Here is a 26,440-nt window from a genome sequence, read left to right on the forward strand (position 1 = left end):
GGAAGAAGTATGGAGGTAGCAATGGAATTGAGAAAGAGGAAAGTGGATGAGTTGTGTGCAAGAAACAAGATGGGAAGGAGGCGGAGCAAGATTCGTTGGTGCGATGGGGGTCAGGTATAAGTTTTTGTGGTCAGGTGGTGATGGAGCTGCAGGAGTGGGAGTTTTGATAAAAGAGGAACTGAGTGGTAATGTTATTGATATAAAAAGAGTTAGTGACAGGATTCTAGTGGTGGTAATGGTATATGGTAAGCAATTAATTCATGTGATAAGTGGATATGCGCCGCAGGTGGGATGAGAGGAAGTTGAAAAAGAAAAGTTTTCTGAAGATCTGATAGCAGAAGTGGAGAGCATGGGGCCAAAATAATTTTTAATTGTCACTGGCGACTTCAACGGTCATGTGGGTAAAGATGCGGATGGCTATGAAGGTGTTCATGGCGGTTTTAGTATTGGTAGGAGAAATGATGAAGGAAGAAGTTTATTAGAATTTTGCACGGAGGTGGATCTGGTTGTCAACAGTTGGTTCAAGAACGAGAAAAAGGCAACATTTAGGTCCGGTGGAGCAGAAGCAGAGATAGATTGTATGTTCGTAGGAAAAAGTTGGAGAAAGAAAATTCGAAATGTGAAAGTTATTCCTGGTGAACTCCAGCACAGCTTGGTGGTAATGGATGTGGACAAAATAGATGAGGTGAACAAAAAGAAACAGCAACAGAGTAAGCGTACACAGACCTGGAAGCTGAAATATGGAGAAGTAAAAAGAAAATTTGCTGAAAGGATGGATATTCTCTGGAAGGAAAAGGAAGAAAACGGAGATATCTGGACAAAATACAGGAATTGTGCTCAACAAGCAGCAAATGAAGTTTGTGGTGTTAAGGCCCGGTCACACCTTGACGTTTTAGCCAACGTATGCCGATTTTTTTATTTTTTTTTCTAAAACGCTGGCACACGTTGAATACGTTATGGGTAAGTTTTGATAACATTGAGAGCACGCTGAAAAACACTGCCATACGTCGTTGTACGTTGGCTTTAAACTTGTACTTTTTGGTTGTCCTCAAATTTTTTCATGCTTGAAATTTCACGACGTATGCCAGCGTATGACTCACACGTTCCGCTACGCTGGCCACAAGTTGTATGCACGGTCTGCGATCGTTGACAGACGTCAACACATGCTACTTGTAAGTTAATCATAAGTTGAGACACGCCGAGGTAATGTTTAGCGTACCCGAAACTTATTTCTAACCTATGATTAACGTGTTGTTGGCACGTTACGCGATCGTTGCCACACATCGACAGACGTTACTTTTAAGTTACTCATAGGCTGAAAGACGTCGGTATAATGGATCGTCCTTGCGTCAGCGTCCACGGCCATGGACAGGACACTTATTTGCAGCATTCTTCAAACTTTTCTTCGGCATGACGAGGATGTTCACACTTCGATGTCTAGCTTGGCTATGATTCCAATTGTCCATCGGCAGCGTCAATTTAAAATAGTCGAGTTTGAGCGTTTTAACACGTTCAGAAGAAACGCTTCAAATTTCCAAACCCCAGCGTCAAAAAACAAAGGCGAGTGACAGCAATTTAAATCGTTCATTGTAAACAATGAAAATAGCTGAGTGGTACCGTTTAAAAGTCGTTGAGTGTAAAAAAAATCCAATTGTTGAGCGCAAGCGTCTACTTTCAATAGTGGAGATGTAGCCATTTAAATCGTTGAGTTTATCATTTAAATCGTTAAACGCAAGGACGATCCATCATAACCCACACCCTCCCCCTCACACTCACCTACTACTGCCAACATGAACAAACTACTACTAATACTAATACTAATACTAATACTGTTACTGCTGAAATGGACATCGACTCAAAAAAGACTCGAAAACACTGTTGGGTTCCCCTTTTATGAGCAGCATTTTTATATACCAATTCCCAAAACCGCTGGGAACACGTCTTTATATGGCAGTTGTAAGCTAGAAACACGTTAATTTTTTTTTTTTGTCGACCGGAAGACGTCATTGGAATACATCTACATACGTCGATGTGTGTTGGGACGACGTAAAGAATTGGTTCAAAGCACGTCAAACATAAGTTAGAAATAAGTTTCGCGTAAAAAAGACATTACCGCGACGTGTTTCGACTTATGAGTAGCTTATAAGTAGCCTTTGTAGACGTGTGTAAGCGTCCACATATCGTGTGTACAACTTATCCCCATCGCATGCGGAACGTGTGTCATACGCCGAGTACGTCGTAAAATTTTGAACATGTTAAAAATTTCTTGACGTACTCTACTTACTACGACGTATGATAGCGTACTTTAGCGTTGTACTCATGTCTACCAAACTTACTCATACCGTATTTGACGTGCCCCAAAGTTTTAGACACATTTTTCTTTGGTCGGCATACGCTGGCAAGATCGCCAAGGTGTGACCGCGATGTTGACACTTCCATTTCTATGGCAGTTATGAATCGAATCGTTGTGCGTCAGCCTTTTAATAGGCTACGTCACGACATCGTCGGCGATGCGTGCAACGCGCTATGCCTAAGTTAGACTATCGTTGGGCATCGGTTGTGTAGGCCGACAACAGGTTCAGCATTCGTTGGTATAAGTTATCTATAACACAACGAAACGTTCTGTGTCCGTTACTAATGCGTTATACATAAGACCAAGTCGCTATGAATGCGTCCGAATCGTTAAAAAAAAACATCAAAAGTTCAACGTAAGCCAGCGTTTTAGATACATTTTAATACGTTGCCATCGCTGGCTAAAACGTCAAGGTGTGACCGGGCCTTTAGTAAAGGAAAACCACATCATGGTGAAACATGGTGGTGGAACGAAGAGGTGAAGGTGGCCATTGAAAGAAAGAAAGCTTCAAGAAGATGCGGAAACATTAAACGGAAGAAAACAAAGCAAGATACAAGAGAGATAAGAAGAAGGCGAAGAAGGCGGTGGCAGAAGCCATGAAGAAAGAAGCCGAAAAAGAGCTGGAACAGTTGCAGATGAAGAGACAAGGAATTTTTCAGAAACTGAAGATAATGTGGGAATCTCGTGACATCACTGAAAGCAACTGTATAAAAGATAAAAATGGAAGGATTTTCTTTGTTGATGAAGATAGAAGAAGAATCTGGAAGGAGCATAAGGAATCCATGAAGAATAAGGAAAATGAGTGGGATGGTTTAGTGGAAGCTGAAAGAACGGAGGGCCCAGTGAAAGAAATCTCAAAGGAAGAAATAACGAAAGCTTTGGAAAGTATGAAGAATGGAAAAGCAGGTGGTCCATCAAGCATTACGAAGGAGCATTTTACATCGTCTCCTCATGGAGTAGAAAGTATTACATCAGATTGCAAATGAGATAATGCAAGGTAAGAGCATGCCAGAGGATTGGAAACAGCACCTTGGTACCCATCGACAAAGGTAAAGGGAGTGTCATGGAATGTCGATCGTATGGTGGAGTGAAACTACTGGAACATAGAATGAAACTTGTGGAAAGAGTGTTAGAGAAACGGCTCAGGGAGGTGGTGAAGATTGATGAGATGCAATATGGCTTCATGCCAGGAAAAGGTACGGTTGATGCGATCTTCATAGTCAGGCGCATGCAGGCGTGCTATCAAGAAAATAAACAGAAATTATTCAAGCGTTTTGTGGACCGGGAAAAGGCGTTTGAGAGAGTCCATAGGAAAGTCATCGAATGGGCGCTACGCAGGCTTTGGTGGAGGTTGTAATGCAACTTTATGAAGATGCGACGACACAAGTTCAAGTTGGTAGTGGTTTCTCTGAAAAATTTGATGTGGCCGTAGGCATTCATCAGAGATCGGTGCTTTCGCCGCTCCTGTTTGACGGTACTCGACGTATTGTCAGAGTCAGAAAGAAAAGGCATGTTGTTTGAATTACTTTATGCGGATGATTTAGTCTTGATTGCAGAATCAATGGAGGAGTAGGAATCACAGTTCAACAAATGGAAGAGGGCGTTTGAAGGCAAAGGTTTGAAAATCAACACGGGGAAAACGAAAATTATGGAATGTGGTGAAGAAACAGGGGTTATTGAATTGGCCAAGAAAGATCGATGTGGAGTTTGTGATAAAAGAGTGGTAAGTAATGCCATCAGATGCAGTTCTTGTCACAAATGGATTCATGGTAGATGTACAAATGTGAAAAGAGTGACACAAAGAATGGATGGTAGTTTTGAGTGGAAAGCCTGCATCAGAAGAAGAAATTTAAGCCATCAGGATCCGGATTCGGAGCAAAGATTGAAAGATCTTGAGAGAGTAAGCAGATTTTGTTATCTGGGTGACACCATAAACAGTAGTGGAGGCAGCGAGCTTGCAGTTACTAAAAGAACGAGATTGGGTTGGATGAAATTCAACGAGCTTGCATTAGTGTTGCATAAAAGACTGCCTTTGAAGTTGAAAGGGAAGACCGATACCACCTGTGTGAGAGCAGTAATGGTTTATGGGTCAGAGGCATGGACTGTGAGATCAGTAGAAGAAGGTCTCTTGAGAAGAACAGAAAGAGCAATGATTAGAAAGATGTGTGGAGTGCAGTTGGTAGACAGAAAGAACATGAAGGAGTCATCACCTGTGGTCAAGTGATTATCGTCCTGCTTACAGAGGAATTCGTCCATTGCATTACTCCAAGCCTGTCCCTCGGTGTACTGCAGTTAGAACGGAGGGTGGTGGGTGCTTGACAGAGGAGTCCAAAGTGAAGGCCTGTGGGCCAGTTACTTTGAGCGACTGTACCAGGCTGACCCACCAGCTGTTAATTCGGACATCAGGGGTGTAACGATCCATATTTCTGACCCTCCAATCAACTGTGAACCACCTTAGTTTGTGGAAGCAAAGGTTGCGATGAACCAGTTGAAAGGGGGTAAAGCTCCTGGGATCTGTGGCATCGATACTGAACTTCTCAAATGCTGTACTCATGTCCTTGCATGCACTTCTTTGTTCTTTGTGGACCACAGGCATCTTCCCAACTGAGTTGCTCTCCCTTTCTGAAAAGAGATGGGTGATCGCCAGGACTGCAACAACAACCAAATGGCGACATTGCTCTCAGTGCCAGGCAAGGACTTTGATCGGATAATTCTTGATCGGGTTCACCACCATCTGCTTGAGCACCAGCGTCCAGAGAAGTCAGGATTTACACCAAAGAGGTCAACGATTGACCATATCCTTGCTCTTCGGGTCCTCAACAAACGCAGACGAGAGTTTCAGAAGGAGCTGCTCGCAGCATATGTTGATCTCCACAAAACATTTGATTCAGTGATTTGGGATGTCAACTGGAGTATTCTCGGTCTTTGTGGGGTGCCACAAAAAACTGATCAATATGATCTCTGATCTTTACTCTGATACTGAGAGTGCAGTGAGGTGTGGTGGGTTCCATCTCAGACTTATTTCCAGTTGTTACAGGAGTTCATCAGGGTTGTGTCCTGGCCCCCACATTTTTCAGCGCTTGTATGGACTGGATTCTGGGGAGGATGTCAGAGATATCAAGCTGTGGTGCATCATTTGGGAAGGTCAAGATCTCGGCCCTTGATTTCACAGATGAAGCAGTCGTCTTTGGGGAGACACTGGATATTCTTATGGTGGCCCTCAAACCGCTGAATTACGAGTTTCCTGGTTATATATCTATATATCTATGTGTGTGTATTGTTACGGTTGTGGAAATTCACAGAACACCATTCAGGTTCCCCAGAGATCAGTTATTTCGATAAGTATGTGTTCCAGGTTAGATTCCCCCACCGATGTATAACGGGTCTTGTTCGTGTGCCGGGCTGTGAATCTTTGAGGTAGCCGTTATTCTTTTCTGTCTTTTATTTTCAACATCATCTCAACAACACCATCATCTCCACAACACCGCCAACATCTCAACAACGCCAACAACTCCACAACACCGCCATCTTCTCGACAGCGCCATCAACATCGCGACACCATCATGCCCTCCTCAGCGACAGCGCCAAAATGCCGTTGACGAGGATACGCCATGCCGCATTGGAGGCCACATTCCACCGTCCGTGTGTAAACAAGCCGCGAAGCAGCTGATTTGCATATTCGGAACAAGATGAGCTCTGCCTCGGAAAGGACTGGAAAATCAGAACATTCGTGTGCAAACAGCCGTGAAACGGCTGATTTGCATATTCGGATCAAGATGAGGTCTGCCTTGGAAAGGATTGGCCAATGAAAAATGGGGTTTCCACTAGGGGTGAAAGGGCAGAGGTGAAAGTCGGCGGAGCCAGCCTCAGGTGAAGGTTCGAAGGGCGGGCACCCCCAACCGATAAAAAGGGCGGAGTCGCGTTGCAACAGGGAGTGGCGAGTTGGGCGGGATTGAGACGCAACGGGAGAAGTAAAGTGGTTCAGTTCCCTGGGCCAGTTGAGCGTGGAGAGTCGGGGTCGAGCAAGCTGCGTCGCGGTCCGGGCAGATGGCCCTGAGAGCTTCGAGCGGCGCTAATGAGTGAACGGGTCCTAAAAGAGCATCAACTCTAAGAGAGCAAGACTCGTTCGCTCCTCTAAAGCGTCGTCGGCCAGGCCCGATCGACCAGGCTGCAGGGAAGGCCAAGCGACCAAGGAAAGCCGCCCGCAAAGCTGCTCACGCGACTGGCGCATTTTGCGATGTTGCAGGTGGACATATATATATATATATATATATATATATATATATATATATATATATATATATATATACATATACATATATATATATACATATATATACATATATATATATATATATACACATAGATATATATATATATATATATATATATACATAGATATATATATATATATACATAGATATATATATATATATATATACATAGATATATATATATATATATATACATAGATATATATATATACATATACATATACATACATATACATATATAGTTATGGATTTGGAAACCTTGTGCACACAAACAGCCAGAGTCCCGAAGCTTAGTTATTTCTATAAGTCTGTGTACAGTTAGAATCCATCCCCCTTCTGTCTAATGGGAATTACATGTGTGCGCTACGGGTTATTTTTTAGCTAGGTTTTTTCACAACAACTTCAACAACAACCACACCCATCTTCGCTTCTTCACAATCGGCCTTTCCCACACGCATGCGTGTCAAGCACAGCCGTGGGCGGAGTCCAATGTGCCGCGCGGGGTTTCTTCGGACGTTGGCATCTTGGATTTTGCTCCAAATACGGGCATGGTGCCCCTCTCAGCCAATCGGAGGGGTGCGAGCACGTCTGCCGCCTCTCGAGCAATGGGGAGCCAACGCAACATATTGCTGCTCGACTTCCTGGTTGAGGGGCGGAGACATGAGCACCTCCCCCCGACCAATCTCGGACGGCAGGGAGATCGCCCGACACTCCTGTCCAATGAATGGAATGACACGAGACGGATCCCTCCCACCTGTCAAGAAAAATATAAGGTATGTGGGGGCGACCGAATGAGAGAGTCGGAGGGTTCGTTGGTTGAGGCTGAGAGTCTGAGTCTTCCCGCCGTGAATCGCCTGCCTGCGAGCCGGAGGAGAATCGCTTGCCTGCCTGCCTAGCTGACTTGGTTTGCCTGCCTCGTCGCCTGTTTTACCGGTGGAGCGTGCCAGCGCCCGACGCTACCCTCCGTACCTGGTGCTTGGAGCGGCATCGTGTTGCGGGTTCGAGTCCTGCAAGGCCAGATCGTCGAGAACCGCATGAAGCAGGAAGGTCCAAGCCAGGCTCTTACCTCCAGCTCACCTTCCCTCCGAACTGGGGGTATCAATAAAGGCCACGGCCACCATTTCTTTTTGGGGGGGGGGGTCTGTGTGTGGGCTCGTCTTTTAAGTAGAAACGTTTGAGTGCCGTGTGTGTAAATTGCATTCCTTTTTCTTTGGTTAACTCTGCCTTCTTGCGTGCTCCCCTGCCCCATTATAAATAAATATCCCTTTTGTTAAATGTTCCAGCTCGTTTCTGTGTTTCTTTCATTGGCTTAGCACGGTGTGTGTTGAGAAATAGCGAGGCAGTAAATTGCTCATTTGGACCGACAGGCCTCGGTCATCTCCGCTCGGGTTACACACGGTTCAGGCACGGTAACGGCTCGTTCCGCTCGAGGGTGTGAATTCCCCGGGAGCTCGCCATGTGGGTAATTAGGTATATTGAAGTTTGGCAATTGACCCTACCACACATGCTCGAATTATTGGCGATTCATGGTCCTGTAAGGGACCCATGCCTTCCGGACTTATCCGAGGGTCACGACCTAATTTCCGGTGTGTTCGGTGGAGCCGGCTCTTCTGCTTTCCTCGAGCGGTCATGCTCGCCACTGATACCCAGCCCCACAACAAAATATATATATATATATATATATATATATATATATATATATGCACACACACACACACACACACACACACACACACACACACACACACACACACACACACACACACACACACACACACACACACACACACACACACACACACACACACACACACACAGACACACACGGGCCCTTAGTGTGTTAGTAAATATACGATGAGCCCAGATCCCCCCCTTAAATGCATACTTAGCCAGGTTGTTTGGTAATCGGACGTAACATGTGTTGGGAGGTGTCGCAGGCTGTCCAGTGTTCATACAGTGGTGGTGTACCGAGAGGCGCCGTTCTTCTTCTTCCTTCACCCCTCCGAACCAGCCCCCCACCCAGCGCTCTGACAGTCAGTCAACGAGACGTGTCAGCAAGCCATTGGCGGAGAGCGGCTGCAAACTCGAAGGATGGACCAATCACGTGTCCCCGGAGGCGGTCCAAAAGGCCTGACCCAAAAAGCAAAGGAAGGGACTGCTGTGTCGGTCTGGAAACAGTTTGAGTGAGTCTGCGATCTGCTTCATGAGGAGTGGTTTGGTCGGCTGTTCCTCCTCGGTTATGGATCCAGCCTGAGGTCATCCACAGGTTCATCCTGAGTCCAGTCACGGAACCTCTGACTGTGCCGACTCCCTGCACGGCTCGACACGTCTTTCATCCCATCGATCCGCCTGCGGAGTCCAACACCGGGATTGGCCTAGTCTGGTGTATGGGCCAGGTCTGGATTCGCATACTGGACCTTGTGGGAAACCAGCTGGAACACACCATAGATCTTTCTCTCCTGTGCCGTCGACCTTACGGGGGCTGAACGCGCCGAGGCCGGTGCGTGAGCGGTGCGACAAAAGGAGGCCGTCAACAGGCCGTCACCGCCATCTCGCCACGCGACATGCGCGAGCTATGACGATAGGAGTACGATCGCCATCTTGGGCGCTCGAATCCGACAACATTGGCTTGTGACGAGCCACATTCGTGCCTTCGACACTTTTCCTCTCATCCATGAGGCGCCACCAAGTACTCTGTGTGTTGTCTGCATCTTGTCTGCATGTTGTCCAGGCCTAAGGTTTATTTCGCTCGGGCTCCCTTTGAAACTCGTATCTGTAGCTCCCCCGTTAAGAGCGGGTTATAGATTAGATTAATTATAACGTTCGTGAATGCTTTGCTTGCGTCGTGTTTCCCCGATGTGTCCCCAATAAATCTGGCTGAGTTATACGAGATCTGCCGCCTTGATTATATTCGTGCCGCGCCGAGGAACAATGCGCTCGATTTGTATATAAAACCAAAATGGTTACGGACTGGCAGACTTCGCTCGGTCTCTGATCAAACCGTCTGTAGCCGGGGTCTATATCCCCAACTGGTACGGCCCAGGTGTATGGGGTGGGTGTCTAGACGGAGGTTCCTGGAGCACTGGTAGAAAGTGGCCGCTGCTCTGGCGGAGAGCGCTGTGGCGCTGCTCATGCTCCCATACCTGATTTGGCTCCACTCACTCTCATCTCACTTTCCACTTGTTGCCTTGCCCAAGATCCAATTTCTTCTTTTCTCTCTTTATCTAGATATATTTTAGTTGTTGAAAAAAAACCTCAAATTTGTCAAGGGCGACTCTCTGCCATAGTAACCAATTTCATTTTTTTCAGCTGGTCTCTGAACTGCTCACCCTTACCTTTCCACCCCATGACTTATCTATGGAATACATTCTGCATTGGAGGATTATCTCCTTCTCCTCAACACTCCAGGTTTCCGTTTGAAATTTTTGTGTCTGGAGTGTTGTCTTTGATAGTGGAGAAACCGCACATTTCAGCTTCTTGCTTTGGTGCATAATCATATCTCTTTGCAAGGTGATGTTTTTCCTCACTTCAGAAGGTGCAGTCATTATTTTTTACAGTGCACTTTCCTGCTTCTCGGCATGGCCACAGAGGGTGTGCTGCTCGTTGTGTGTGTATATGTATGTATGTATGTATATATATATATATATATATATATATATATATATTACTAAAACTCTCATCTTGTATGTATGTATGTATGTATGTATGTATGTATGTATGTATGTATGTATGTATGTACGTATGAATATATGTGTTCCCGAAATACAGCCAAAACGGTACACAATAGCGCAAAAATTTGCGACCCACCTTAAGATTCTCCTGCGGTGTGCAGTATCAAGTTTCGTTCAAATCGGGCAACGAAAAAATTATGAAAAAATCAATTCCCGATTCAGTCAAGTACTCTTTGGGAGAATTTGATCAATGCAAACAACCTCAGCGGTATAGTTTGCTGGAGCTATCTTTATTTTCTTTTTTCTTGAAATTATTTATTTTAAAAATCTCAAACGTTTCATCGAGACAAAACGATTTCGTTTTAAGCATAAAATAAACATCGCCATTTTGACCTAATACTTCCGTGTTCATCTATATATTACTAAAACTCTCATCTTGTATGTATGTATGCATGTATGTCTGTTCCTGAAATACAGCCAAAACAGTACACGATAGTGCAAAAAAATTTTGGCCCACCTTACTCACGATTCTCCTGCAGTGTACAGTATCAAGTTTCTTTCAAATCGGGCAACGAAAAAATTATTTAAAAAATCAATTCCCGATTCAGTCAAGTACTCGTCGGGAGTATTTGATCAATGCAAACAACCTCAGCGGTATAGTTCGCTGGAGCTATCTTTCTTTTTTTTTCTTGAAATGATTTTTTTTTTTTTCCATCAACCGCTGTCACAATGGGAACCCAATGGGTTCATGGGTTGTCGTTATTCTTATTCCTTGTTACTGTGCTGTACTTTACTTAACCCTTGTCCATAAAAGGGAGGTCTTCTTAGCTTAAATACAAGGCTAAAAGGACCCCCTCGTGTGGACAAGGGTTAATTAATATTTAATTTATACATACGATGATACGAGTCGCCACCTGCCGCCATCGTGATTGCAGTTCGAATTTACATTCTGGATTAATTGCGACAAAAACGGCCGGTGCTTTCCCAAAGATTTTATTTTTTTTCCTTATTGCTTTACTTTATTACTATTTAATTTATAAACAAGCACAACGTGAGCGGCAGCTCATGCTGTGAGCTTATATAAATTAAATTATAAATGCGCATGTATATAAATAAACCTGTTGCCATCTCTGAACCTGCCACCTTTAATGAACTTACGTTGATCATTATGGCTCCAAAAAGACCCAATTTGAACCAACCAGACAAGAGGAGGAGGAAAACAATGACCATGGAGGTTAAACTTGATATCCTGAATAAATTATCATCAGTTTCTGCTTCATCTTTGGCCAGGCAATATGGCGTGAATGAATGAACCATTAGGACTGTACAGAAGGCCGAAGATAAAATCCATGCCAGCGTTCGTGTACCACATCATTGTTGCAGCCGATGGACCAGCGTGTGATAGCAACATTTAAATCTTACTCCACCAGGAGTTTTGCACACATCCTGTCCATGATGGAGAGAGATTCAGCTCTAACAGCAAGTGATTGTTGGAAAAGTTTCAACATTTTTGATGCCATTGATTAGCAAACACACCTGGGGAGAAGTGAGGAGATCCTCAGCTGTTGCTGGATAAAGCTATGGCCTGGGATTGCCCGTGATTTTAGAGGTTTCCCTCGTCGGAAAGGAGAGGTTTGGAGGATCATTTTTTAATCTTTCAAAACATACTAGAGGGGAAGGATTTCATGACATGGAAGAAGAAAAAGTAGAAGAACTGTTAAAGCACCATGGAGAAGAACTGTCCACTGAAGAACTTGAAGAAATTGTGACCCACACGTCTCATGAAGAAGACAATGAAGAATATGATGAAGAGCCAGAAAAGGCAGCAGAATTAACCACCAAACTGCTGGACGAGCTCTTCAAGGCAACAAAGACTGCCCTTTATGGAAAGAAGCCTGAAGCTCAAGTGGGCCATCGAGTCAGCTTTAAATCCCAACAGAACTTCACAGGGAGTTAAAACAGAAGGCAAAGCAAGTGCCGATAACACAATTCTTTAGGCCTAATTCAGCAGCTACGAGCAGCACTTCATCACGCAAACCTCCAACAACCACCTCACATTAAGGTGAGTTATTTTGAAATAATACAGTACTATTATGATACTAACACTTATTTTAATGTATATTTTAAAATGCCGCACAATTCCATACAAAGAAACGTTGGGGGGGGGGGGGAGCAAGAAAGGCTGTTTTATGGGAGCCTGGAACATATCCCCAATTTCCCCATATGTTTACTGATTCCTCCAACACAAGGTTATCCCAGAATGTATCCACGCGTTGGAGGAAGTTTCACCGTTATATATACATACTGTATATACATACATTCACACGTCAAATATTTATTTATTATACACAATATCACACTTCATGAAAAATATTCCCAACAATTCAAGGGATATACCGTACTAAGATTGTAAACATTGCCGACTCGTGATAATATTGAATGATGCAGGCTTAAAATAGTCAACTTCGAAAATAAAATCATATCTGTATATACAATGCGGGGAGAAAAAAAAAGCAGGTGCAGTATAACATTATGTCAGTGGTTAGAAAACGACATGGTTGCGAGGTTTTCAAAATATTGTGAAAATGGCTCCTCAGGGTTAATAAGCTTAAGAATAGAGCAGCTATTGTTGCGGGCCGGGCGTCGGCGACGAGCACAACCGCTAGGTGGAGCAGTAAGGTCGACTCTCCCGAACATCTGGAATCTCGATCGTACCTTTCGGAAAACTCCGAGGGTACGGGTCCCTTACAGGACCGTGAATCGTCAATAATTCCACCACGTGGGACAGGGTTATTTGCCAAACTTCAAAATACCTAGAGACCCACATGGCGAGCTACCGAGTATTCACACCCTCGACGGGACTTGAACGGGACGAGTAGTTTCCGTGCTCGAACCGTGCGTAACCCAAGCGGATGGTTACCGAGGTCCCGTCGGTCCAAACGTACATTTACAGCAGCAACGGCCTTTTTAATCACCTAACACACACTGTGTTAAACCAATGGAAGAAACACAAAAACGAGCTGATACATTTAACACATGGATATTTATTTACAATAGGTGGGGAAGGAACACATAAAAGCAGGGTTAAACCGACTAAAGCAAGGCAAATAATGTACAGCGAACGCACTTATCCAATTCTTACTTAAAGACAGGCCCACAGACAGACGCACACCCCAAAAAAACGGACCCAAATGGTCTTTATTATCCCTTCGGCTCGGAGGGAAGTCGAGCTGAGGGATGAGAATTTGGCCCCGAGCGCGCGGCTGGACGTCCGCACCTTTGCGGAGAACCAGTCCGCAAGAACAGACCAGGGCAGCCGAATCCAGCGGTGGCGAGATGAGGTAAGGGATCGCTGCGACGAGCCCAGAGTCAGCGACGAGAGAGATCCGACCAGTGCCAGCGACGGGGCGAGCAGAGCCCAGAACACGCGCTCGAGAAGATGGCCAGCGCCAGCGATGGGAGAAGGAGAGCCCAGAACACGCGCTCGAGAAGACGACCGCAGATCATTTTCTCTCGCTTCCTTCTTCCCCATTTCGGGCATGGTTCGCTCATCGCCCATTGGCCGCAAATGACGCCAAGTTGTCTGATTGGACCAGGGGCCGTGACGGCCGTCACGACAGCCCGTCCCCCAAACAGGCAGAGGAATATTATCCTGCGTGGGCTGTGCTCATTGGACGACCGCTAGGGAACTCGCTCGCATCTCCCTGATTGGGCGAGAGAGACGTCAGGTCTTGTGAACTCCACCCACATACGTGCTGACATGCACGTAGGCAATGGTGCCGGTGTGAGGAAGTGAGGTGAAGGCGTGTTGTTGTAGTTATCAGGGGTGTAAAAATGTGGAAGAAAACCCTAACTATCAAAATAACTCCGCAGCGCATGAACATTTAATTACCCATTAAACAAGGGAAAGGGAGCTATCTATCACATTTACTTCCCGAAATAACTGAGCTATAGGACCTGTATGTTGAGTGCTCATGGCTACCAGATTCGTAACACTATTTCCTCAAAGTGAATGTCCAGCATAAGCGTATAAAGTATTTGAGATGCCCTTAAATATTGCAGGGGTTATGTTCATGCCTGGTGTTGGCATAATGGTTAGGGTGGTGGGATTGGAATCCTAGGATCCTGAGTTCAAATCCCATTCAGCTGTTGAATTAATACCAGGTAGGGTTAACTCTGCCTGTCATCCTTAAGAGGTTGGCAAAATGAGTACCAGCTTGCTGGTATACTGTGTCGGAGTGGCGACCTGTCCAGGATTATGTCCAATAGCCAAGGAGAATGCTGAGGCAGCACCAATGCTCTGCACAGAGTATGGTCCCAATGGATGGATGGATGGGTTATGTTCCTTGAAAATGCCGTAATATTCAAAACGATGAAGTCGCCTGGTGCGTTGAAGGAAATCAAACATTCAAAAGCAGATCAAATGTGGTCCATCCCTTCTGTAATTTGTCTGAAGCCTCTGCCTCTCTTTCTGTGCTCTCTCTCTCCCTGCCACTCCTCCCACTCCTCTGGTGGTTTCTTTATTTTTTATTTTCTGGCATGGTGTCATGGCGGCTGTGTGCAGTTGCTCTGTGTTGTGGAGCGTCGTTTGTGTGGTTTTTCTGTCTCTTCCCACCCCCACCACCTCTTTTCCTTTTCCATCCATTCGTGTTCTTTAGCGTTTTGTGTTCGTTTTTCTACACTTTTTTGTGGCCGAGAGAGAAAAAGTGAGGGCTGGCTTATTAATCCAAGAGCCAGACCAGATGTTGGTACCTACCACCTGGGGTGGAAAATTCTCACTATGCTTTTTTGAAAGTCCTATATCCATAGTTGATATATTATATATATATATATATATATATATATATATATATATATATATATATATATATATATATATATATATATATATATATATATATATATATATATCCTCTATCCCCAAAAAAAAAAAAAAAAAAAAAAAAAAAAAAAAAAAAATCGCCTTCTGTGGCCATCTCAACTCTCATTGGCCGGCGTGTCGTGGAAAAACCGAACTCTGTGGCCTGATTGGACAAGGGGCACGCTCCTGCCTTCCTGGGTGGAGTCACGGTCTGAGGCAATGGAAATCTCCGTCCACGTGTGTGTAATGGCGCGATGTGAAGGAGTGATGGTTTCGGTTGGCTGGAAGCTCGATTTGTATTGCAAAAACCCTGACTAAAAAAGTAATTCGCAGTGCACACATGTAATTCCCATTAGACATGGGTAGGGGGCCCTAACTATAAAAACACACTTATCGAAATAACTAAGCTGAGGGACTGCTGTCTGTCTGTGTGCACAAGGCTTCCAGATTCGTAACAATATTAGGTCAGCGAGCTGACCTAATAACCACTCCAAATGCTAATGGTCATGTCCTACATGTATTCAGGGGTTGGTTAAGCTACATTTCGATGTAATTAGGTCACCAAAGGTCAAATTGAAAATGCCAACAATGACAGAAAATGAAATTAAAATGAAGCTGATTTAATATTAATGTGAGATTAGATCATACATCGGCTAACTGTCAAAAACTAGTTTAGTGTTAGAAACTTGTCTTGATAATGTAGGCCAATAGGGTGGTCTCTTCGGTCCTGGTACAAGTGCACAGTTGATTACTCATCATCTGAAATATCATAATCATCATCACTTGCTTCAAATTCCACCTTGTCCGAATCAACAACTTTCTGATTGCGACATGTTTGTAATTTGCAAAGGTATGTACACCTTATGTTATTCTTTAGGCAGGTACAGCTCTCCTTAAACACTCCCTCAGCAGTTACATGGAATCAATCCCATCACCGTCTCAGGGGCAGGTGGGGCATGCCCCCCAGGCTAAAACCAATCCCCATCCTTCTTCCAACCATGACCAACAGGAGAGGGAATCTCAGGGTAAGCCTCCAGGCTCCTTTTCCAGACATCCATCCATTGGGACCATGCTCTGTGTAGAGCATTGGTGCTTCCTAAATAGTCTCCTTGGCTATTGGGCACAATCCTGGACAGGTCACCACTCCAACACAGGATACCAGCAAGCTGGCACCCATTTTGCCAACCTTGGAAGGATGACAGGCAGAGTCAACCCCACCCAGTATCAATTCAACAGCCAAGTGGGATGTGAACTCAGGATCTGAGAATCCCAAGCCCACCACCCTAACCATTAAACCAACACTGGGCATTTTCTAGACAGCACATTGATAATTAGCCCTCTTGGAGTGGTTTGGCAGTGAAGAGGCACAAGGAGAAACCTACCAAGATTCAACTTCCCCTTTTTCTGCACAGAACAGGTTGAACCACAATTGACGTTCTCAGTAACTGTCCTTGCACTGTATAGACTGCATGTGCAGAGACATGACAGAAGTAAATTGACAACTTCAATTTCTTCATTTCATCTTGAGAACACAGTTTTACTCAGTGATTTGTCCTAATATTCGACTATTTATTTGCAGAAACAAGTTCCTGGGTCTTGTGTGACAAATAACTATGCCTCGAACCCAGGGAGCACACTAACTTTCCGATTTTCAAAGAGGACGAATTGTTGGCCACTTGGAAGGTGGAGTTAGCCAGCATCAGATAGCTCAGAACCTTGGCATTCTGCTTTCTATGGTCAATCAGGTGACTGTGCAATTGACCAGCGAAGGCAAGGAATCCACAGCTTCCCGTTCTGGTCAATCTGGGCCCTCAGAAAGGTGTCTTCGAGCTGTCAAGCGGTTCACTGAGAAAACTCCCCGTTGCAAGGCAGCAGATGTTGCAGAGGAGGTCCAAGTTAGCTCAAGAACTGCCGTGTAGTACCTTCATCAACAGGGCTACTATGGGAGAGCAGCTCGGACAAAACCTCTTCCTCGACCAGCCAACATTCAAGGGAGAAAGAATTGGGCTAACGAGATGGCCACCAGACCCTTGGAGTTTTGGCAAACTGTCATTTTTTTCAGATGAGTCCCAATTTGCTCAATTTTCTGACAGTGGACGCGTATGGGTCTGGCGACTTCCCAGTCAAGAGTTTTCTTTGAACTGATAGTAGCTAACTGTCAAACACGGTGGTTTTTCAGTGATGGTGTGGGGAGCCATCTGGAGCACTAGTCAGTCAGAGCTTGTATCAACACTACAACACACATTTGTATCCTTGAGGATGGACATCTCCACGTTTTCTCCACTGGTTAGATGGTCAAAAACAACACTTCATGGAAGATCCTGTTGTATCCTGTTCATGGAGCTCCATGCTAAATTGCAAAAAAGACCAAAGAATGGCAGGACAGAAATGGGATCAAGCGACTTCCACGGCCAAGTCAGTCTCTTGAGATGAATCCCATTGAACAACTCTGGGCCATATTTGATCGAGCTGTGCAGAAAAAGTCCAGGAAACCAACATCATGGGCAGAATTGCTAAACCTTTTGCGTGAAGCCTGGGCAAAAATCCCACAAGAGAAAATTTTGGGACTCGTTAGTTCTATGCCTAAAAGAGTAAAAGCATTGAAATCTGCAAATGGCAAGTCCACAAAATACTTGCGTATGTTTAACCAGAGTGGTGTCAAAGCCACCCAATGCTCGCCTGTTTATACATTTATCGTTTTTAAAAGACGTCTAATAATATTTTTTATAAAGCATTGCAGTGAAGTCTGATCCAAATAATTTTAAAGCAATATATGTATTTGTATATTGTAATCAGTAAAAAAGTGTGGTAGATAAAAACATTAGAAAGGAAATAACTTGCACCAAAAACTTTAACATTTTCACGCTCACGCTGACGCTGACGCTGACGCTCACGCTGGGGATATCGCTATAACTCTCTGTTCTTTGAACAGGCGAGCTAAAAATGGAAAAAATAGACTTCAAATGATCAATAAATAAATTATTTTAAAACCATGGTGTCCATTTACTTCTGTCATGTCTCTGTAAGTGACACCAGAAGGAAGGAAGCTGTGCAGTGAAGCGGCTGTACCGCTTAAAAAGTAGCCCCATAGGGGACTGATGGTTACTTCCCTAACAGGCGGGGTGACCTTACTGTCCTGATGCAAGCGAAATATTAACACAAAAAAAATTAACATTACAACAAAAACTAAACAACAAACTATTAATGAACAAAACACGGAGGGTTAGAGAGGTTCTTCTTTATAAACGGTTGACGGATGGATGGAAGGACATGTGGTACATTGAAGCGGCTTGCACCACTTAAAAACCCATATCTTCGCGTCCGACTCTTACACCATTATTTGAATCGATCATTTTCCCCACATCGATGCTGGGTTTTTATAACTTCTACTGAGTTGGACCAGGGAGCGCTGGCGAGTCCACATCCCACAAATGTAAATCTGTGTGTTAAATGTAGATCTGGGGATCGATATAGAAATATGACAGAGCCAATAATTTTAATATGCACGGTGTGGTTTTGTTTTCAATTTTTTTTTCCATACATTTGATTTATTTATAACTGTGGATTGTATTTTTAATGGGCTCAGTGAGTGTGTATGTGATGTGTCAGGTATATGACCAACATCATATTTATTTTGGGGGTAGAAAACTGACATGTCTGGTACATGACATGTAATTTTATTATTTTTGGAGTGGGGGTGGGGGGGGGCAGTGGGGAGGTAATAAAAACATTGGCCTGTTGTGTACTAAAAGCCGCCGGGCATTTAAAAAAAAAAAAGAGTATGTATATATATATATATATATATCTCAAATAAATAAAAAAGGCCTCCTTCCTTTCAAAAAAAAAAATCTGGACTATCAACTGTTTTTTTTAATTTGGCCTAATAAAAGTTAAACACAAGCTTCTTTCCTCCATCCATCCATTGGGACTTGGCACATCTCTGTGCAGAGCGTTTGTACTGCGTAAGCAGTCTCCTTGGCTGTTGGATACAATCCTGGATGGGTCGCCACTCCGACACAGGATACCAGTATGCTTGCACTCTTTTTGCCGACCTCAGAAGGATGATAGGCAGAGTCAACCCCACCTGGTATTAATTCAACAGCCGAATGGGATTTGAACTCAGGATCGTAGGATCCCAAGTCCACCATCAGGCATGTTCCTCCATACAGGTTCATGAAGGGGTGTGGCAGGGTTGCTGGGTTTCAAGTTTACTTTTTGCCTTAGCAATAGAACCGCAACTTGGTACACTCAGAGAATATTTCGGGTCTTAAGGCCCAGTCACACCTTGACGTTTTAGCCAGCTTATGCCGATTTTTGGAAAATTTGTGTAAAACGCTGGTGCACGTCGAATACGTTATGGGTAAGTTTTGATAACATTGAGAGCACGCTGAAAAACACTGCCATACGTCGTTGTACGCTGGCTTTAAACGTTGTACTTTGCAGTTGTCCTCAAATTTTCCATGCTTGAAATTTTAAGATTTATGCCAGCGTATGACTCACACGTTCCGCATAACGCTGGCCATAAGTTGTAGGCACGTCACGCGATCGTTGACACACATTACTTGTAAGTTACTCATAAGTCGAAACACGTCGAGGTAATGTTTAGCGTACCCGAAACTTATTTCTAACCTATGAGTAACGTGTTGTACTCACGTTACGCGATCGGTGACACACATCGACACACGTTACTTGTAAGGTGCTCATAAGTCGAAACGCATCAAGGTAATGGTTAGCGTCAGTGCTCCAGACTCCCTGGCTTTTTTTTTCTTCCTTCCTTCGGTATGATGGTGATTGACACTTCGATTTCTAGTGAGGTTATAATATAATATAATTAATAGGCTGCCGCTCAACGATTTAAATCATAACCGCACTGTACACTGAACACCGTCATACCGAAAAAAAAAAACCGGGAGTCTGGAGCACTGACGCTAACCATTACCTTGACGTGTTTCGACTTGTGAGTACCTTTCAAGTAACGTGTGTCGATGTGTGTCAACGATCGCGTAACGTGCCTACAACTTATTCCCATCACATGCGGAACGTGTGTCATACGGCAAGTACGTCGTAAAATTTTCAACATGTTTAAAATTACAAGACGTACTCCACTTACTCCGACGTATGATAGCGTACTTTAGCATTCTATTCACGCATACCAAACTTACCCATACCGTATTCGACGTGCGCCAGCGTTTTAGACGCATTTTTCAGAGGTCGGCATACGCTGGCAAGATCGCCAAGGTGTGACTGCGATGTTGACACTTCCATTTCTGCGGCGATTATGATTTGAATTGTTGTGCGGCAGCCTTTTCATAACCTACGCCACGTCATCGTCGGCGATGCGTGCAGCGCGCTATGCCTAAGTTAGACTATCATTGGGCATAGGTTGTGAAGGCCGACAACAGGCTCAGCATTCGTTGGTATAAGTTATCTATAACACAACAAATCGTTCTGTGTCCATTACTAATACGTTATGCATAAGACCAAGTCGTTATGAATACGTCCGAATCTTTAAAAAAAACATCAAAAGTTCAACGTAAGCCAGCGTTTTACATACATTTTAATACGTTGCCATTGCTGGCTAAAACGTCAAGGTGTGACTGGGCCTTTACTCGTTTTCCAAGGAGCCCTTCTTTGACTATCAGCTTATGCAGATGGTGTGTCAATCAGGAACAACCATGATATTATTGCTCATGTTGAAACCTTTAGTAACCTTTTTCTTCCTTCTTCTCTTCGAGTTAATTGGAAGAAAAGTAAAGCTCGATGGTGCCATATGTCAACAGTTGCTGACCTGCCTTGCCACCTCCACCACTTCTTCCAGAAAACCTAAAATGTGGAAGAGACAATGTCGATGACCTGGTTGTATTCCTGGCTTCCACACAAATTGTCGAAAAAAATTGGGATGGCCTGATTGAAGAAATAGAGTGAAGTGGAAAAGAGCCTTGGCACATCTTTCTTTTAAAGGTCACATCTTGGTGGCCAATAATCAAAACAAACTTGGTTGCTGCAATTTTACTTGATTGCAACCTCCAGCAGTGCTACTGGGCCTGATCCAGGACAAACTGGTGGATTGTTTAAGGGGAGGATTTCATAGGCTGCAGCCAAACGTTATTATCCCGTTCTTCACCCAATGGAGGTCAGAGCCTTATTCATGTGAAGTCCCACATCATGGCCTTTTGCTTGTGCTCCACTCAATGCCTACTATATGGTGAGCACCTGCTGAACCGCCCCTTGTCCGTCATATTTTGCAGCAAGCCGGTAGGCTCGGCTATGGCCTTGAAATCTTATTGACCCACCTCCAAAATGTGGACACATCAGCACTCTATATTCCAACGGAGCCTTCATAATTCCTGGCAAGGCCTTTCCGTGAGTCGCAAAGAGCATGCATATTCCCAAAGAATGTTTGAAGTTGAACCTCTATTTTTCAATCCCCTCTTCCGTGATATATTCAGGAGACCTGACTTGTGCCAATGTATTATTGACGCAGGCATAGGCAAAGTAAGGCACGTATGCCCAAACTCCGATGTTGGGTGGAAGACATACGTTAGCTCTCATCATACCCCCATGCAACACAAGGCATTTAGGATCATTGGTATCTCCCGTGATGAGGCTGAGTCTTTGGGCCTCTCACTTGCTCACCGCAGGCAGGTTGGTGATCTGTCTGTCTTCTATTGTCTCCTCTCTGGTCTCGCTCCCCTGCTCTGTCTGAGATATGCCCCCCCGCCCCCATATTTCCACAGGGCACTCAAGGTCCACCAGCAAACCCCTTCTGGTAAAACTACCAAAATCAAGAATCACTGCTCGCCTTCACACTTTCATTCCTCTTTTTTCCCCTCGCCTTTGGAACAAACTCCCACACTCTCCTCAATCCCACTCATCCCTCCAGAGTATTTAAAACAGCTGTTCACCACCATCTTTTATCTTCCCCCATCCAAAACCACAACCTTCTCTACCCCTGCTATACCTCCCCAAACCCAACTCCTTCAAATTCCCTGCTTTCCTTCCTAAAAGTCCCTGTCATGTAAGGACATGAAAGTCCCGGTAGTGTCCATCTTGTTTACCCTGTGTACCCCACCCCATCCCTCTTGTCTCCTGCTCCCCTTGTTGTACGTTCTGTGTGTTAGCTCTCATACGAGCCTCAACAGTGTTTACAAAAAATAAATAAAAGAAGGTAGAAGAAATTTCAGTTGCAACAGGCAAAGGTTATTTACGGATCGCCATTGGTTTCGTGGGTACATATAATCGGTGGTGGATGTAGGGGTTTTTACCCTGCACTCGTGAAGCGAAAAGTAGGGGTAGGCATTCGGTTGCGTACGTGCGGAGTGTGGCGTGTCTACATTTTAAAAATTCATTTTCTCGGCAACCGTTGGTCCAATTGGTGCCATTTTACCAAAGGAGTGCCTCAGCCTGTAAAAATTTTTTATTCATAATGACATCATAGGTCACGTGGTACGGACGCCATCTTGGAAAAATGTTACACCTCTATATCTCCCAAACTGCTCAATGGAAAAAAATTGAAACATGGCTCATTGTCAAGTATTCCCAATGGCAAATAAGATATGTTGATGATGTCATCAGTGCCCTCATTACGACGTCATAATTCAACAAGTACAATGCTTGATCTGATCAGTATGAAAAAAAAATCCTCTGCAACTGTTTGTCTGATGGACAGGGAATTTTCAGAATATGAGCAGCTACTCCTATAGAATATTTTTAAATGATAATTATGATGTCATAGTCACGTGGTACAGGCGCCATCTTGGAAAAAAAAATCAAAAAAAGTTGCACCTCCACATCTCCGAAACCACTCCATGGAAAACCAGAGTTGGTGTCAAAGCCACCCAATGTTCACCTGTTTATACATTTATCATTTTTCGTTTTTAAAAGACTAGTCTAATAATATTTTTTATAAAGCATTGCAGTGAAGTCTGATCCAAATAATTTTAAAGCAATATATGTATTTGTATATTGTAATCAGTAAAAAATAGTGTGGGAGATAAGAACATTAGAAAGGAAATAACTTGCACCAAAAACTTTAACATTTTCATGCTCACGCCGGGGGTATCGCTATAGCTCTGTTCTTTGAACAGGCGAGCGAAAAATTGAAGCATGGCTCATGGTCACCTACTCCCCATGGGCAATAAGATATGTTAATAATGATGTCATTGGTGCCTTCATTATGACATCATAATTCGACAAGTACAACACTTATCCGATCATTATGAAATTTTTTCTCAGCAACTGTTGGTCTGATGGACACAAAATTTTCACCATAGGAATGCCTCCTCCTGTAGAATATTATAATGATAATCACAATCTATGAATACCATCTAGTTAGTTATTACATCATTGACTGTTATTGCCTCCTTTTGTTTACTTCCACCACGCCTTTTTCACATTAAATATACCTGTTCCCGGGGAGGGGTGAATTTTGGCTGTGGTGGGTGCTTCACTTGTGATTGGGGAAAGTCTCATTGAGAGTATGGGCTGTGGGTAAGTTGGAATTGAGAGTATTGGTTGAAATCAAGTCCTGGCAACCTAGAAACCTTCATTTGACACACAATTTAGACCTTTGCACAGTGTAAAATAATGAAAACTATCCCATCCCTTTCAGGTGTTGTTCAAAAGCACATCTATGCAACTTTAATCACTCTCAACTGAAAGACAAGGGAATAGCAAAATATGTGATAGTTGGAGATTCATCTTCGACTACTTGAAACCAGAACAGGGGCTCCTAAAATCGAGAAAAGTAAAAAGGGGTGCGTGTGTGTATTTTGACAGTGGAACAGGGATTTCACATTTGAAGAGGATTGGCTCTGGAATGAATGAAAGGTGAGCAATTGTAATTTTTGGAAAAGACAAAAGAAAGAAATGACAAAAGACAATGAAAGAAAGAAGGAAAAGAGGGAAAACAATGTCTCCTTTCCCTGGAGGGGAGATGTAATTACTGGTCACAAAACAACTCCACATTGTTGCCTAATCAGAGTTCAGTTCAGGAAATATTTTGCATATACTGTGTTGCCAAAACCATCCTTTGCCTTTTCAAAAAAAAAAAAATAAATAAAAAAATCATTTAGGTACAAAGAAAATGTAACTTTTTTTTCTCATCTAAATAATTTCAGTTTGATAAAACAAAGAGTAGCTCATGTAAAAATAAAAAATATCTTTTTCAGGCATCATATCGTGAGATTAAAAACAGGTAAGGTTAGAGCAAGCAAAGACAATTGAATGCGGTTTGGAACATCACGTTATGAATTCGGCATTGCTTGCACTCAAACATTGCCCACTAGTGACCATAATGAACCATGCAGACCCAAAATGGAGAAATGATCATTGAACCCAGCTGATATTAGCCCATAAATTCCTCGCCACTGGGTGAGGACAAAAAATGAACACCTGCATTTGCCAACAGAATCTTAAATTCCCGATGAAAGATTACAATGCTTAATGAGGCTTACCAGCAATAACAGGTGCGATAGGGTCCTCGGATGCAGGTCGAACGACCATCTCAGTGGCAGGAGAATCTGCCAGCAGGGTGGAAGTTTTCTCAGTCGTGGCAGGTTTAGGGCTGACACTTGGCAAAATGGTGGCAGTTACAGGCGAAGCAACAGTGGTGATGGTAGAAGCTGCATTCTGAGATTTCGGTGGATGGAAAAGGCTGGCCCAAGATCTAGAACTTGACACAGTTACATTTGGAATGTCCGGAGCTCTGTGCTCTACTGGACTGCTGTTCATGTCAACTTCAGACTCCACAAACTTTCTATCTACAACTGGGGAAACATCAGAAGTTATTGCATCATTACCGGACATGGCTTGGGAGATGAGGGTAGGACATGCCGCTGCTCCATCTTGAAGTCCCAGACCAATATTAGTGGGTGAACAACTGCGAGAACCATTGGACTGAGCAGTTGTTTGAGCCACAAAACCATCGGTGGTTTCTTGATCTTCAAGCAATGGTATTTCCAAATTTTCAAAGGCAGCAAAGTTCTCATCAGTGCTGGATAACGGAGCTTGCTGGGAAATTGCAGCTGGAACAATATCAGGGCAAGATTCCAGTGTATCAACAAAGTTCGTATCAGGTGAATCAATCACAGTGGCAAGAAGTTCTGGGTTTGAAGAATCGGTTGGCAAAACCTCATTCGAGAGCGACTCTGAGGTTTGTTTTGATTGGGGTGCAACTTCAGATTCTACTGCCTTCGGCTTGTGGCAAACTCCACCGAAATTGGTGTCAGCACAAAGTTTGAAACCACCCCCCGTTCGAATTGCATTAATGGGCGGTTGCAAAGGAGGGCTGGATCCTGTGGCCTTTGGGTGTTGTTGCTGTGTTGTACAAGTAGAAATAGGTGTCTGAAGCGTAGGTATGTTCTCAGTGTCAGCAACTTCGAGTGCATAAGGGCATGCCTCCGAATGGTCAATTGATGGTTGACCTAAGCCATTCACCAGGCTAGACTCTGTAAGCAATAGCCACATGAGGAAGAAATATGTAATAAAAAGTGACAAAAGAATGACAAGAAAAACATCAACATAAATGCAAGTTTGCAAGAAAAGTGAATAAAGAGATTAAAAATAAATCACAACTTCTCAAGATCAGCTGCGTGTGTGATCAACACAAAGTGAAAACCAAATTGCAGAAACCCACAATCATTTTTACGAGCACATTAGCCGTAGGGTTATTGCATCACCCCATTACAGTAACCTCATGAATAAACAATTTGCAGTATGTCGTCCTGATGAGCTCATAAGGGCAAAATCTGGATCAGTGGCACTGCTTTTATTCATTCGTGACCGTAAAGACATAAATCTCAGTCTGCAAAGACCTGAGTGCCACATGGACGCCATTCTAGCTTGGGGATGATGTGTCGGGATAATTTGTATGCACTACATCAGTGTCACGTCACATCTAGGGCCAGTGTGCTCCTTCCGTTAGGTATATCTCTATTATAACACCAAGCTTGCACACTAAAAACTCGGCTCGCCGTCACACGATCCCTATGAAATTGCTGTGGCACTTAGCGGACATGCCGACAATGTTTGGGAAGACATGGCGTTCCCTATTACCACTTGCATTTTTCACAATGCGTATTTTTGTCATTCCCCGTGTACGATCTGTCGTCTGCTACCAGCTATGTTGTACTGCTATCCCGTGCACGTGCACGGGTATCGCTAGTATTATATATTACGCACACATATAAACATTGCCGTAATAAAAACACAATGTTCCTTGAGACCAATTGCATTTTAAAATACAAAGGCATCATTCACAAGACTGCATCTTGTGAAGCGA

General features: G+C 43.8%; 1 protein-coding gene across 1 annotated transcript in view; it reads right to left on the bottom strand.

The window, feature by feature from the left end:
* Nucleotides 1-24,583: 24,583 nt before the first annotated feature.
* Nucleotides 24,584-26,440, bottom strand: part of LOC147021456 (uncharacterized) — a 29,864-nt gene continuing 28,007 nt past the window's right edge. Inside the window, 1 exon segment of the mRNA XM_085891407.1 lies at nt 24,584-25,607. Within this exon segment, the coding sequence (XP_085747533.1) occupies nt 24,601-25,607 (1,007 nt within the window). The 3' untranslated portion in view covers nt 24,584-24,600.

Source organism: Eptatretus burgeri, chromosome 8 (assembly GCF_056783735.1).
Source record: "Eptatretus burgeri isolate ZD-2024b chromosome 8, Ebu_testis_v1, whole genome shotgun sequence".
Taxonomy (NCBI): Eukaryota; Metazoa; Chordata; class Myxini; order Myxiniformes; family Myxinidae; genus Eptatretus; species Eptatretus burgeri.